The 16,724-nt window shown below is 39.0% G+C and overlaps 1 protein-coding gene across 1 annotated transcript in view; it reads right to left on the bottom strand.

Moving 5' to 3' along the window:
* Positions 1-16,724, bottom strand: part of LOC311276666 (transmembrane protein 132C) — a 135,970-nt gene that overhangs the window by 87,372 nt on the left and 31,874 nt on the right. The window contains exon 2 of the mRNA XM_084386456.1: positions 2,702-3,608. Coding sequence (XP_084242582.1) covers positions 2,702-3,608 — 907 coding nt within the window. The remainder of the gene's footprint in view (positions 1-2,701; positions 3,609-16,724) is intronic.

The following is a 16,724-nucleotide window of genomic DNA, read 5'->3' as shown; positions in this document are numbered from 1 at the left end:
GCCCATCGTAACCTCCCCCTCCCCCCAGCACACACACACATACACAACACACATACACGACACATCAACAGACAGGGACCCTAGAGAAACAGCCATATCAGCAGCGCTCAGCTGGTCACTATTTAAAAAACTGTTTGGTTGGAACTCCAAGCTGAGAACAGAGCTGTGCCTATCTCCAGGGGTTGAGGGGACTTGGAGCCATCACAAAGACATTTAGGCATCAAGTAGAGGAAAGGCAAAAAAACAAAAAAACAAACCCTTTTATATAGGATCTTATCACCACCCTGTATGAACACAGGAGGAACTACAGAGGAATCACCATCACTGAACAGTTTCCCACAGCACAACATCACCCAAGACATCACAAATGTACTTGCTATTGAGGACTTAACTTCTTTCTGCATTAATTAAAGCTGGCCTGATAACTCTATTAGAAACTACTGTTTCTAATGTTAGAGCACCCTTGGAGAACATTTCCAAAAACAACGCATCAGCCAGGAGCTTCTTTATTTAGGTCTACATCAAAGGCAATTAATTTCTGAGGTTTTTATTTCTGCATGCTAAGCTTCATTCATTGATCTAGTAAACACCCATTTTCACAAGTGAATTAGATAGCTGCAAACTGGTTTGTATTGAGAATGGAACGCTTAAAGTTCATTAATCACGCATGAGATAGTGGCCGGCTGTAAGCTAATGTTAACCGAGGTTGACAAATTTGCCAAGGCTGTCAGCGTATAACTCAAAGCATAATTTAGATATCAGGCGTGAGAATACAAACAGGAGTGAACATTCATTTCTCTCACGGTCATTTACTCACTAGCACAGAATGTCTTTAGTCGCTTCATCAAATCCGCTTGTTCTAATTAGAGCTCAACACTCAATGAATCAATAAAGAATTTTCTAACTTTTACACACTGGGTTGTAAGAAAAATTAATTTCAAACAATCATATTGTGTAGTTTACACAGCTCTTCCTTGATTAATTATTTTGTATTCAGTTGCATTTACTAATTATAGGGATGGTTCGGAGTAAAATCAACCTAGGGTCCTTTGCACCATGACCTCGAGCTAAACACCCCCCCCCAGAAACCTTTTTCCCTTGGTCGAACATTATTAAAGTATTAAAGAGCTTATTTAGAGAAATCAGCCGGATCCTATGATGTATCTCGTAAATTACCCCACTAATAATGCCCAGAATGGTACCAAACTTATACAGTAGTACAAATAGGTTCTGTACTCATAAAACGAGGCATTGGAAAGTTTGTAAGTACATCGGGAGTTTATTTAAATAACACTTGCCTGACGTCACTTCAAAAGTCCTGGCAGAAAGCGATGCGTAAGGATATAGTGTAACGACAAATAATTTTTTCCGAAGTGTTAACAACTTAGTGTTAACTAATAATTGTTGCAAACAAAATATTAGTGCATTCCTGGAACTGGGCGTCGTTACACTACATCCGCAACCGTTTGTGATTCTTTGTTGCTGCATGTGTTGCTTAGCAACCTCTTTGGAACTAAACTGCTTGGCGGAGGAATAAACGTGTTATAACGTTATTTTTTTGTTGCTGGTGTTTATTTTATGAATAAAATAAATATTAAAATAAATATTTTAATGGAGTAACCGTTTAATAAAAGCAATAAGCCGCTCCGCGTCGTGCCTAACAACACCCTTTAGCTGTTCTAAATCCACTGTAAAACACGGCTTCGCAGGGCTTATTGCTTAATTTTCTCATCTAGATTTAATTTTATGTATGGGTCAAAATCACTAAGTGCCGTTGGTGTCCTCATCAGAATCACTCAGTCATCATGAACATAATGCAAAATAATGAAATTCTGAGGTTTTATGATAAATCAACAAACATTTACACACATACAAGTAGGCTATGATAAATCTCTTGAAATGTGTTTTTTCTCATTTTATACCATTTTCTTTGATTGGATATATGTGATTTTGGAATGCCCCACACGCTGCTCAGCTAACTTCAGTGAGTGTAAAAAGTCGTTAAATGACACAAAATTTGGGGTGCCGTGGGGAAAAGAAAATGCTACAAAGGGGACCACTGAAGTAGACTATAGTAATTTCCATGACATTTTAAGACTATTAATTTGTGGGATTTTTCCAGGCCGAGAAGTAGCACTTTTGAAATTATTTGATATTCCCAGGACTTTGGGAAGTCTTGCCTCACATGCAGTGATGATAAACACGGTTTGTGCCAACCACAATGAATTTTGAGAGCATGAAATCATCAAAATTCAAGAGCCATACAGAAACTAAAATTGTCAATTTATTCATCCAGACTCAGAAGCAGCATGTCCACTTAAACCAAAGTGGATTTAAGACAAGTGGATTTTGTATACAACTTCCCAAAAAATTCAAATAAAATACTTTTGATTTTATTTTACTTTTACTTTTGATACTTTTGATATTCCTGGCAAAATTTTCCAGGTGAAACATTTTCGATGCCACAAACAGTTTTAAGGGGTTAACGGTTGGAAGCAAAAAATGGTCGTCAAAGAGTTTTGTTTAGGGTTTTTTGCATTTACAGAGATATTGTGTAATTATCAAAATGTCAGATCGGTTCTTTTCCATGAAATACTACATGGTGATCAATGGATGTCAAGTGCAGCTATCAATTATCAAAGTCAACATAGCTATCAAAGTAAAACAATATTTAAAAGCATTTCTAACAGGGTTCACTCACCTTAAAGTGAAGATCTCTACTGACGAAAGGGTGGAGACAGCGAGGAAGCCTGACACCGTCTCCCTCTGCCTGATGGGTCTTGAGGGAACCATCACCACAAAGTTACTGTCCAAACGCAGCTCAGAGAGTGGCTGGAACAGCCGTACACTGCCGATCCTGCGCATGGGTGTGGGCCCTGAGAAGTAACCGGCCGGACCCAGTTGGCCAGTGCGGATGGAATTGGTCTTGCGGGAGTCCTCAGAGCTGCATTCCCCAGTGTCAGTGGATTGTAGCATGTAATACAGCTCCACGGGAGTGCCTTCAACCAGCTCAGGAGATCTCTGTCGACCTGGTATGACACTAGGGGGACTGAACCAGCTAGGCAGTGGCTCCAGTTCAGCCACACACAGTCCGAGTTCCCCTTTCAGATGACAGGTGCCTCGTACCTCTTGGGTTTCATGGAAGGCAAACATCCTGACACACGGCAACTTGTCCATGGCACTGTAGTCGTCCCAGTCCCGGCCTACTAAGTAGAAGAGAACCTGAACCTTTGGCCAACTGGGATGGATTCGCTCACTGATAATGAAAGTCTGTACTTTCCAATTAAAACTAAAGAGTGGAGAGGAAGTGGATGATGGGGACGTGGATGAAGGGCTGTTGAAGAGTCCCGGGCCCAGAAGCTCCATGGGCACGGGCTGTTCCACATACAACGGTCCGTAACTGGCATTGACCGACGGCGTCTTTCTGGCTTGTTGGATAAAGAAAAGTTCTGTACGAACCTGCAGGCTGGAGTTCCTCATGATGTCCTGGTTGGCTTCTTTCAGGAAGAAGGCAGACTCTGCATTTAACACCTGATATCGGACCGGAAGATACGTCGGGATGGCACCAAATCTCTGCAGTCCTTCCATCAGCATCCGGCTGTCAATGACTGCCAAATAATGGAGAAGACAGGAAAGACATCACTCATCCATCTATCAGACAGTAAGAGCTCTAAACCCGACCTAGCAACTTGCATGCTCTAAGTCTAAAGCAAGGATCATTTGTCTCCACGCCCTATTCTGCAATCCCATCTCAAGGCAACTGGACTCTTTTATTGAATGCCTTCAACCAGCAGTTCACTGCAGATATTTGGGGTGATGGAAGGACCCAAGAGGCTCCATTGATTTTGCGTCACAGCGCTAGTCTGAGAGAAAGAGATGCTGGCGATTTGTGATAGCTGGTGGCAGACAAATGTTATTGGTGCTTAAGGCAGACACTACAGCACAGCAGGAAGAGGTTTATATACCATTGTGCAACAAAGTATTTCATGGTTTATTTAAAGGTTTTTGCCAATGAATATAGATTGAATTTGGGGATATCTACTTGTTCTACAGCATTTGTACACAGAAAGTTATCTTTGTTTTTTTCTATTCTTTTAATGTAATCACCTATAATAAAATAATAAATCAAATCATCTCTGAATATTGAGTTAATATAGTGGAATCAGTTTGTTTTGTTTCAGGCGAGCCAGATCTTGAGAAGAGTAATGCAAAATGTCAGTAAAGAAAGGTGGGAGTAAAACTTTACTCTAAGACTATTTTCCTGTGGGACTAAAACATTATTCTTTTTGGCAGCAATAAAAAAGGGATGAGAGAAAGAAAAAGTGAGAAAAATAAAGAGTAAAGACAGAGAAGAAAAAAATCTGAGAAAAAAAAAGCACAAAAGATTCACTGAGCATTGTGCTAAACCCAGACTGATTAACTCAAGTTGATCCAAGAAATTTATTTTCAAAAGTGCTACCTAAAAAATGCATTCATTTGCAGACATTGTCTTTCTCTTGGAAACAAGCAGGATTTCACATCTAGCCATTTGGAAGAATCAGATGGGCATTTTGAAAAATGGCAGTAAATCAGAAATTCTTTGTGTCTCTGTCAAACAAAATGTTTACATGCTCAATGTGTACTTAAAATGATAGTGAAACTTCTAGTGTTCAAACTTTCTAAAAATCAAATATTATTCTGTAGAATAACTTAAAGGAATAGTATGAATTGAAGCCATTATAAGATTAAAGCAGATTAAAGAAAGAAGCATGATCATAAAAAAAGAAAGTAGATATTAGAAACGATATTAACATGTTGGCCAACCATGATAATTATGATCATGTTATGAAAGATAATATAGGTAAATTATATTATTTTTAGATTGACAAATTGACACTACTTGAATAATTTGGCCATGTTTACGACATATTAACTCATCAAATATCCATTATATTACAATATTACGATTATATAAAATAAATATATAAAAGGAAAGCTCCACACACAGGCAGAAGTCCTAGATGTATTAATAGAGCAGAAGGAATAACTAAAATACTAAATAACTAAAATAACTTGTAAATCCATTAATGACTGTTATAAAAGAGAGAACGTGTTAAACTGTTCCATCTCTACTGCATCAGTTAAAGCGCTCCTCTTTTTCTCTGAAATTAGCATATGTTGATAAACTGTATTTAAAGCCTAATTAGCAGGTAAGCCAAGATAATTTGCTTGGGTTAATTCAAATTGTGTGTACACAATTTGGATACAGCTAAGACTTTTTAATTTACAACTGTCAGAAGGACGCCAAGACTGTTCTCTCACTGAAAAGCATCTACCTAAAGGTGCCTAATACCACATGGATTTGCAAATATAGATGAAAACAATTGGTCTCAAACATAGTTTGGGGATATGAAGTGAAATCATGCATTAAAAAAAAGTGTTAAGACAGGAAAAAAGAGGTGACACTCCAGCTTCTGTCACCATTTTTTAAGTTTCAGACAGCCTTACAATTTTTTCTATACAAAGCACATTTTAAATGACTGCAAGATAACTAGTTAAACACTATACTTAAAGGGATACTCCACTTTTTTCGGAAATATGCTCATTTTACAACTCCCCCAGAGTTAAACAGATGAGTTTTACCGTTTTAGAATCCATTCAGCCGAACTCCGGGTCTGACGGTACCACTTTTAGCATAGCTTAGCATAGATCATTGATTCAGACGAGTCCAGTAGCATTTCTTTCAAAATGACCAAAGAGTTTCAATATTTTTCCTATTTAAAACTTGACTCTTCTGTAGTTAAACCGTGTACTAAGATCGACGGAAAATGAAAAGTTGCGATTTTCTAAGCCTATATGGCTAGGAACTACTCTCATTCCGGCGTAATAATCAAGGAACTGTGCGGCCGTACCATGAGTCCAGCAGGCGTAATGATATGACGCAGCGCCTGAAAATAGGTCTAATAGGTTAGACAAACTTAGTCCCGGTCACGTTGGAAGAAGTTACCGAGCTGGGGACTATTTTTAGGCGCTGCGTCATATCACTACGCCTGCTGCACCCATGGTACGGCCGCAAAGTTCCTTGATTATTATGCCGGAATGAGAGTAGTTCCTAGCCATATAGGCTTAGAAAATCGCAACTTTTCATTTTCCGTCGATCTTAGTACACGGTTTAACTACAGAAGAGTCAAGTTTTAAATAGGAAAAATATTGAAACTCTTTGGTCATTTTGAAAGAAATGCTACTGGACTCGTCTGAATCAATGATCTGTGCTAAGCTATGCTAAAAGTGGTACCGTCAGACCCGGAGTTCGGCTGAATGGATTCTAAAACGGTAAAACTCAACTGTTTAACTCTGGGGGAGTTGTAAAATGAGCATATTTCCGAAAAAAGTGGAGTATCCCTTTAAAGCTGCAGTCCATAGTTTTTCCTCTTTGTCGCCATCTCTGTTCGAAATCTGCAATTGCAGTTATTCGCGGAATTATCAACTTTACGTGGGTTGTGCCTCGGAGGAGTTCATGTTTTGTGAAGAATGTGCGACTGTCAGTCACCGCGGCGGTGTGGATCTGGTCTGACCAACTAAGGGGAAAAAAGCATTGCAGTAAATCGCGCTGATTAAATCTAACGATCGCTTATCATATCACGTCAAACCGTGCAAATTATACTTTGTTCTCAAATTGTTAATGTTAACAACATCAGCATTGCGTGACTACATTTAATGCCCTTCCGATATCTATCCTTGTTTTCGCATGGGCCCGGTTGCGGTCTCTTTTTTTCTGTAGCCACTCTGAAGTCCGAAGTCTTTTGCATTTTACAACGGGTGAATCTCCAGTTGTCACTGGTGATTGTCGTTTGAACCTTTCTGGATCCGCCATCAAATTGAAAAGTTTAATTATATCAAGTGCTGTGAGGAAAGCCTATAGCCTAAATCTCCACCTCCAACATCCTCACACGCAATATAGCCTACTAGCCGAGACACCTTCTTTATGTGTACAGATGTGACGTAATGACGCAAAGACATGCTCGAATTTCCAGCGGAAATCCACCAGTACCACTGGAATTAAAAACATTATTACAAGCTTACCGTTTTGAATCGAGCTAAGGCAAGCAGATAGTTTTGAACACTGGCTAGTTATGTACTTGCTCAAACATTTATTTTGAAAATATATTGATCATTTTTAACCCCAAAAAGTTACGGACTGCAGCTTTAAATATTTTGACTAAAAATATGGTGATTCAATTAGTAATTCATTAGAATACAGACCAGAAAATATATTACAGCATGAAAAATGCTCATAACTTTCTCTGTTTTTAATGAATGATTAATGTGTGGGAGAAGATCAACCTTCATTTGAGTTAGTATCTAATTGTATAAAAGGTCCAGGGTTTTGTTTTTATGGTTACATTATTCTTTATAAGCAGACTCTGGTTAGCAGAAGATACTAAAGAATCAAAAACTGAACTCTAAAGTCATACTCAATATACACCGGAAAACTTTTTTGCTTGCTTGATGGCCACTCTTACAGTTACTCTACACCACTTCCTTGGTTTTTCCATCAATTTAGTGAGAGTTAGATGGCTTAGATGAAACTCTGAACAAGTAACTGAAATACATGCTGACATGGTAAGCGGCAATTCGGGAGCCGTTAACTAATTTAGGATATGCTCTGGCATGGAAAACTGTCCCAACTTCAAATTCTGGCCTTGAGGGAAAGTTAACATAGTAAGGTTTTGAGGCATCATAATTGAATTGTCCTCTGGCCGTTTTCTCAGCTGCCAATAAAAAAATGCGTATAATCCTACTGTAAGTGAAGTAGGAGTTTCACAGGATAGTGGCCAACTGCTGAGCTAATAGATAACATTAATAATGGTAATCATTCAGAGTGCCCACACTGCATACATTCAATGAGTAGGTAGCGTTCAGTGTCACCATCACTTAAAGGCAAGTAGGACCACTTGCACACATCTTTTAATTGTAGCCACCTAATAGAAAGAAAATCAAGAAGCCAAATCATATCTTAGTCCACTTGAAAAATTAGGTGTTATGACTGGGTAGATATGGATGTCCAAGACACAATGTCACAGTGCGATAGCATTACGGTCGGGCACTGAAAAAAGAAAACAATTGTAACCCTTTAACTAAGGTCAAGCAATGGCAAGGGTTTGGAAAGGGTATGGAGCAAACCCCAAAAAACTCAAATCAGTTGAAAACGATTTGCGTGCAAAACGGAACGAAACGCTTCGTAAACATCAAATTTGATAGTTAAACTTGTGAATGTTAAATTACAATCATTCGTAAATACATTTTCTATGAAACACTTCTTATATGATACTTTTTTTGCATGACATATTTGTAGAATAGATAATAGATTTAAAGGGATAGTTCACCCAAAAATGAAAACTAGCCCATGATTTACCCACCCTAGGTGTTTACGACATTCTTCTTTCAGACGAATACAATCGGAGTAATAATAAAAAATGTCCTGGCTCTTCCAGGCTTTATAATGGGAGTCAATGGGTATATATTTTCATCAAAGTGCACCCGTCCATGATAAAAGTGCTCAAAACGGCTCTGGCGGGTTAATAAAGGCCTTCTGAAGTAAAGTGAAGAGAAGTGAACTGGTCGCAAAAGTGTCTACCATTCACAGACTTCTTTAGTATTTGGTACAAACCTTTTATGGCTTTTTTGCAGGTCTTTCACTAATGTACAGTGTAAGAAATGAATATTCATTTGGAGAATATCAACGTTACCACTTGCCAGTTATCGATAATGGACATTAGTGTTTTTTTATCATATGGCTCATGCCTAAGAACACCCTTATACCCATGGTAAAACCATTGTAATTCACTGCCAATGGTGGATTATTGCTTTAGTTTAAAAGATAACGATTTTAGTAACGCAATTTGTAGTCTGTATCGGATTCAATTTCAGAAGTAATCTAACGCTGCACATAATTACATGCTGAGATAGAGCAAGACAGAGACAGGGAGGAAGACAGAAAAGGCACCAGCTATCTGAGCATCAAGCACACGTACTGATTGCATCAGTATAGTGGAGCAGGAATCTCAGCATGTAAGCCTTATCGGAGACGTGTCTGTCGAGCAAAGAGGAGAAAATTAAGCTGATTTCAAAATGTTGGGAGTTGTGAAACGAGCAGAGGGGGAAATTAAAGATTCTGAGCCTACGGAGAGGATGCTGGCAGACAAATAGCAAAAAAAGTTCCGTCATGTTAAAAAATGAGAATCTTTCCTTGGCATGCTTAAGGTTAAAGAAAGAGGTTTTTTGTTTGTTTTTACATTTTAGAACTAGGCAAAATTGCACCCACCACTTAAAAGCTACTTGACATTTTAGATTCAGAGTAAATTAACTCTTATTTTTTCTGTTAACATCAGCACAACAGCTAGTTGCTATCAAACTGCAATCTGCCTGGATTTAGCTCCAAAAATAATAGATCTGTTCAGTCATGACGTGGGTTAGTATAGGTCTACCCGGAAGGCTGATTCACTGTGGGTCAGCATTCCCATCAGGAAATTTAATTAGGTTTTTAGAACAGTGTTTTCCAATTTATGAGTAAAACAAGGTCTTACAATACTACTGTTACGGTACGTGGTGTAGTGAAAAGCACGATGGAGACGGACAAGACGAATAACAGTATTGAATATAAAAACTCAGGAGACACTCACTTAAACACATCATAACATCAACGATAATGGACGAAGACTGAAGGAGAACACAGGGTATAAATGCACTGGAAAACAAAGGGAGCTGATGAGTGAATGACAAGGAACAGGTGGATGAAATGACTAATCAAACAGACTGGGGAAAACCAGGGCTGCGTTCAGCCCCGACAAAACGTTTTTTAAACAGAAACGGTGATGCGTTGAACACACTGTTCTGATGACGCAAGAGTTGCAACTATGGCAGCTGAGAAGGCCATTCTTTGTGTTCTTTGTGAAGAATTTTCGGAGCCTGATGAAGTCGGTATAAATATGTGTTTAATACTACAAAATATGCCCGATGTTACAGTTACTGCACTTGCCGCCCAGAACAAAAGAGAACATCCCAATCGAGTGAAGGGATTGCTGAAACTGAAATGGAAGCACACATCTTACCTAATTCAGACTAAAACACATCTATTTAGCCTCACATACTGACTTTATTTGTAGTTCATACTGTTTTAATACCCTGTATTTTCTTTCTCATTTTTAGGAAAAGCACTTAATTACCATTGTTTATTTCTATACCAAATGTCATACACTTGCAATGAAGCTAAAAATATCATTATGTTGATATCCTATATTTTTACAATAAAACTTACGACAAACATGTCTTCTAATATCCTCAGTTGTTGCGTATACCGAGCTGCATCGAACACATTTGTAAATTACTTTCCTTGAACCCATTGTGCGAGTTCACTTTAATACCGCGTGCTTTATATACATGTTGCTGCTGATTGGACTGCAGTTCTGACACACCCACCAAACAAGAGAAAACGTATCTCAAACCCCGTTGCACACCGGTGCACGCCGTTTCCAGGAAACATGACGTTCAACCCGGAAACCGTAGGAAAACGTTGCGCACCGTTTTGAACTTGAACGTGCCCAGAGAATGTCTAATAAGGCGAGAAGTTTCACTCTCAGTACACTTCCGGCTTCTGAAATGGTTGCAGTTCCACTCTGGCCCCATATGAGGGCGCTCACAGGACGAGTGCAGAATGAATGGAGGTCTATGGCAGTATACCCATCAAAATCCACTTTTCTCAGGATATAATTTTTTGTCTAGTAATTTGAATATTGTATTCGAAAGGAGATGCAAAGAAATTACACATTGCTGGGTGTTAGATTTTTTAGAGTCACTTATTTGCTTTAAAAAGTCTTTTAAAGTGTCAATGACGTCATACACATCGTATGACCAGAGATACTGCTTTACGGCAATCCTTCAGTCACTTTGGTGCTTTCGCGCTCTGCACTTTCTTTTCTCTTGAGGCATCGACAACACAGCTGACACAGGTAAATACACGTGCTAGAAGAGTTTTTGTTTTGTTTATTTCTGGTCCCGCTTCGGATGCCACGATGCCATCAAGCGGTATCTCTGGTCGTAATCAGTCCTTCACTGACCAATCAGCGTTCATTGGCAGAATGCTAGCGTGTTATGGGCAACAACAACTCAACCTGTAAGAAATCGAAAGGACATAAGTACTCGTTCATTCAACTTTCGACCTATAACCCATGTTGAACTTGCAAAACCTACTATCGAATCTGAGATTTCTCAACGGCAATCGGGTGAAAGAGACAAATTTAGCCGTCTAGCCCCATAGACTCCCATTCATTCTGCACTCATGGGCGATCGCCCCCAGTGGAACTCTGGAGGAACTACAACCAAAATTCGGTACAATAGGACTTAATAGGGAGTGGGCAGGCTCTCCGTAGACGGGCTCTGGCACCGTTTTGAACTTGAACGTGCCCCAGGTCACAGGACTAAACCAAAATGAAACATAATGAAGGGGGGGGGGGGACACAGAACATACATGTTACAACTACTTGAAGAGACTTTCATGTTCTACTAAATAAATTACATAAACTCACATCCTTGTGGTAATTCACACTAACTTTGAAAAGGTTGTGGTTGGTAAGACTTTATGTTTAATGTTTTTGAAAGAAGTCTCTTTGCTCACCAAAAATATCTGTTTCCTATTTTAAAATGGACTTTTTTATTTTCCTGTTTTAAAATGTAACTAATGTAATGGTGGCACATTTTTCTTCATAAATCATTCTCATATGCTTATGTTTTTGCTCAAGTAACATTTTGTATTATTATCAAGGTTTGAAACAGTTGTGCTGCTTAATATTTTTGTGGAAACTGTGATAAAGTTTTTCAGGATTCTTTGACTAATAGATAAAACAGCCATTACAGTAGTTTTAATGTAAGTCTTTACTGTCACTTTTGTCCATTTTATGCATCAATTTTATGTTGAATAATAGCATTAATTAATAAAAAATAAAAATAAAAATCTTACAGATCCAAAACTGGTAGTGTAGAAAATGTGGAAGTCTCCTGAAGATCTAATTTTACTCATAAATCTAAAACTGCAAATATATAAAAAAAATAATCCTAACTAGCTATTTATCTTCCAAGTAGGACTACAAACTGAAGAGCTCTATTGCTTTCTGGAAGATTCTATAAATCTATCTTCCCTCCTTTTCCCCATTCAAACATAATGCAATGAACATTACCATTTTCCATAATGATAATTAAGAAATTTTTAGAGACCCACTAATGGCAGGAAACTCTTGATCTGCATTCGTCATGCCTGGTTACAGAAATATCTTCCACAATCTGCTCAAAGCCACTTTATCGAAAAATTAGCAATCACGCACTAAGGCTTACAGTGAACTAGTGTCTCCAATGAGACATCTAAACAAACCTAAGAGGCCAAAAACATAAGCATAAGGCTTTTTATGATTACATTACTGCTATCTATTGCTTATTGAGCTTGAGTCTACTGCAGTGTGGGCTGGAAAAAGTAAATTGACTCTGGAAGTCTGATGGCTCACTGGATTTGGACACTGATTTGAGCACCTCACAGTACCTGTGTTATACTAACCGCAGTGGCTTCTTTTGCACTCTCGGAGGGCTGGACTTTTTTTATTTCAAGGTAACAGGCTTTAAGGATTGGTTTGTCTGGTGAGATTTTTTTTATCCATTCCAACTCTCCTAATCACTAGCGTTTGAAATCTCAGCTTGATTCTGTAGCCCTTAACTAACGGATTCAGTCAGATGCTGAGCCTAGCACCGATGAATTATGGGAGAGGGTGCTTAAAAGGGAAGCAGGCCCTGTGTCATACAGGACAACTTGGAGAATGATGTAATGATATGCAGGTACGCTCTCATTTAGAGTCATACCTCCCAGGGATAACATCGCCTAGACAAATGAAAAAATAAGTGAGAACAGAGGCTGGTGGGAGGAAGTCAAATGAAAATATGAGTGGTGGCTCAGATTATTAGAACAATAATAAAAAAAAAGACAACCGCAAACCAGCATGAAAATATATGATATTCTTTTATATTTGCATATTTGGTTATCATTCATTCGACGGTGGTGTTTAAAAGCTTTTGTATTGACTTTTTAGGCAAACTGTTGTCAGGGAAACAATCCCTTGATATGACCAATTTGGCCAATGGCAACTAGGCTCGCTTCACTGATGTTATGGTGGCATTTCAAGGCTTTATTTTGTTGGCCATTGGCTGGGAGTCTAGGCAGGCTGGAGTCAAGAGCAAAAATTATGAACTGAAGCAACTACACTGAAGGGAGCTGCTAAATACGATTATTTGATTAAAATACAATGAATAAACAGAGTGTGGAGGTGGTAAACATATAACTCAAATATAAATATAGCTCCCAACAAATTACAATTCAGCCCTAAAACAGCATTATTACTAGAGAAACTATTACTATTTGTGCCAACTGGAACAGCCATTCAAAAATCTACAGATACAGATTCTACCCTTTGAAATGGCTTATACTGTATATATATATATATATATATATAAAAATGCACACAATACTCTAGTTCACAGCTGAGCAAAATCCTGATTTGAAACTTGATATCAGTATAGCAGGTGACAAGGATACCTAAAATACCTGGAGAGAGTGCTTTGTTATCAGTCATCTCAAAGGCAGCTGTCATGCAAGATTCAGTCTCCGGCAGAATTCTGTTGTATTTGGACTCCAAAGAAAAAGTATAGTCTTGTACATCTTGCCTTTTTGTCCAATTTTGTTTCTTGCTTCAAATCGGTAGCTGTGTCCGAAATCGCCCCCTATACCCTCATTCACTATTCCCTGCATTAGTCCGCTAACATAGTTTACTTGAGGGAATTAATGAAAATGAGTGAGTGAATTCGGACATTGAGAGTGCCAGAAGGACTTTGTCACACAGACAATGTTTGTGATTTACCTCGTAGCTGTTTGGTTTTGGTTCTTAATAACACTTTAACGAAGACTTATGGGAAACATTTATGGAAAAAAAGAACTTTTGTCAGGGCACTGAAAAAGTACTAAAATTACCAGAACTAATATAAAAATAAAGCTAAATACAAATAAAAAATAAAAAAAATAATCAAAATTTCAAAAGCACATAAAATTACTTAAACAACAAAATTAAATGACAACTAATTTAAAAAAAAAATATTACTGTTAATATCGCTAACTGAGGATAACTGATCGCTATTTTACCGCTGCTACAAAAGGTTAACGGGAAATTTAGTTCCCTAGAAAATTATATTTCGATATTGTGATACGTTTTTGAACAGATATTACCTAGGATTCTGGGGTGTAGAAAGATCACTTTATATGCCAAAAAATATATATTTTTACAGGTACATTAACCTCATTATACCTCAAAGCTAACAAATATGGACTAATAGATACAGAATACCAATTTAGATTTTAGAAGTTTAGAAGTTAAAAGCCATTGCACAGAAATCTGGAAAAAAACATTATCAGAAATGGTGTTAAAGCAGAACTTTTTTAACTTAAAGGGATACTTCACCTCTGGGAAGATGAATGTGTATTTAAAATAGGTCATTTAAGTAGAAGAAATGTGAAGAAATTTTTGAATTTGGAGCTTTCTAGACTGAGAAAAGCCAGAAAATGTATTGTTGGCTTGTGTGGATGAAAGACAACAACTCCCAGAATGCACTTGCTTCGCTGCCTTAGGAGGCCACGCCTACCGGTAAGAGTGCGCAGTTGTAAACAACAAAGCTAGCCTACGTGATGAGTTTGCGAGGGATTTAGAGATCGTCCAAAATGTCCGGAATTCTGCTTTTGCGTTCTACAGTCGCCATTCATCATGTTTACTGTGGCGAGCAGGACGAGGCTGACGGCCGCGGGAGAACAGCGCGAGGCCGGTGGCGTGATTACTGAGACGCGCCGGGTCTCGCATCTCTCACGGAGGAGCGGGAATTTTTCTTAGCAATGGTAAAACGCACATCAAACGATCACTTGTTTAGCGTTCATGTAAACACTACATTCAAATTCACCAATCGGAATGAATTCAGTTAGATTGAAAGGTGTGCATGTAAACAATGAATGGCGACCGCAGAAAGCAAAAGCTGAATCCCGGACATTTTGAACGATCTCGCCCGCCGGACAAGTCCGGGAAAAGGAGGATGGTTACTTACTCAGCTTTCTCCTACTATTCAGCTTTCTCCACAGAACAAGAGCCTGCTAGCTTAGCTTCCAAAGAAAGACTGACTGTGTGTACATTCTGTGAGTGAGATCCCACCCTGTATGGGCGGGCTGAAAACATGCGGAACAACGCCTTCTACTGCCTGTAGTCTTTAGCCTCTGTCCAGAAAATCCTCCGATGACGCAAAATGACGATTTTTGCGTCATCGGAGGATTTTTTCCAGACAAAAAATACATAAATCTCTTGTCTCAGGGGGATATGAGGGTGGAAAGCATGGTAATTCGAAAATACTACAGGTTTTCTACTAATACAAAGCTTAATGCTAAATCCTGAAGTAACCCTTTAATAAAACTGTCTAGAAATCATTTGGATGGTTAAACAACCTGTTCTGGTGATATTGGTGACTTTCCCCGCTCCCCCCAGCGTTCCCAGGCGGAAAACCAACCTTGCAACTTGGTGACTACCGTCCCGGCAAGATAGAAATTGGAAGTCTCGTGAGAAGCGAGAACGAGAACGAGCGCGAAACACGAATTGCTTTACGGCAATTTGACATAAACACCCACGCATGTATGATGTATTACCAGATTACCCACCTCGGTAGACATAGCTCCACACGATACAGTTAGCTTGCTCCGATCAAAACAAACGCACATGAGCAGCGGTAGAGAGGGGGAGGAGGCCGCCGCAAGTGAGTTTTTTACGACTGTGTTGTGAAATATACGCCCCCCCACAGCTGTAGGGGGAGCTCGTGGGGAAAACATGCGACAACAAAAGGGAAAATCAGTGAAGAAGTGACTAGAGTTCGCTAGAGTTGCCGAGTTCTGCTTTAAATTCAGAATATACAAATAAATAAAAACAGTTGTATAATCAAAGCTCGCCACAGTAGCCGCGTTTCCACTGTCGGCCAAAAGTGGGCATGCTAGTGCGTGCCAGGGCCAGTCGCGTTTCCACTGTCACTTCCGGGGCTTGATCGGGCCTCGATCAGGCCTCGTCAGGGCTTCCTTGACAGTGGAAACGCAGCTAGTGTTGGCCAGACTCCAGTTCGTGGGCATGAGCATGTGGCAGAGAGACTGAATCCCTGAAACGACACTGTTGCTGTTTTAACTGATGACAGGACTTTGAATGCATTCAGAATGTACTGTGGATATTAAGCGCCAATAAAACCACAACTCTGATTCATGCATGGCAAGATGGCATTTCATTGCATTTTTGATCTCGATGAAGAAACCACATGGGTTTTAAAGTGTCCAATTAAAATGCTTTAATCATGATCAGCATGACAGCCAAGTACAATCCATTCTAAATGAATCCAGTGTTGGCAGAAACTAGTACACGCAGTGATGCCAATTAACAACTTCACTTTTTATGACAAAAGCACAGCTGGTTTTGTAATAATGCTGCTTTTGCAATAACCTACCAGCTACTTTTTTACAGTGTAGCAGGTAGGGGTGTAACAATACCCTCATGTCACAATTCGATACATATCACGATACTGAACTCACGATACGATAGTATTGCGATACTCCAAGACATATGGTAAAAGGTTAACAAAAAATG

The sequence above is a fragment of the Rutilus rutilus genome (assembly GCF_951802725.1).
Source record: "Rutilus rutilus genome assembly, chromosome: 18".
NCBI classification, from domain to species: Eukaryota; Metazoa; Chordata; class Actinopteri; order Cypriniformes; family Leuciscidae; genus Rutilus; species Rutilus rutilus.
The sequence above is the reverse complement of the archived record's forward strand: the minus strand, read 5'-3'. Positions and strand labels throughout refer to the sequence as shown.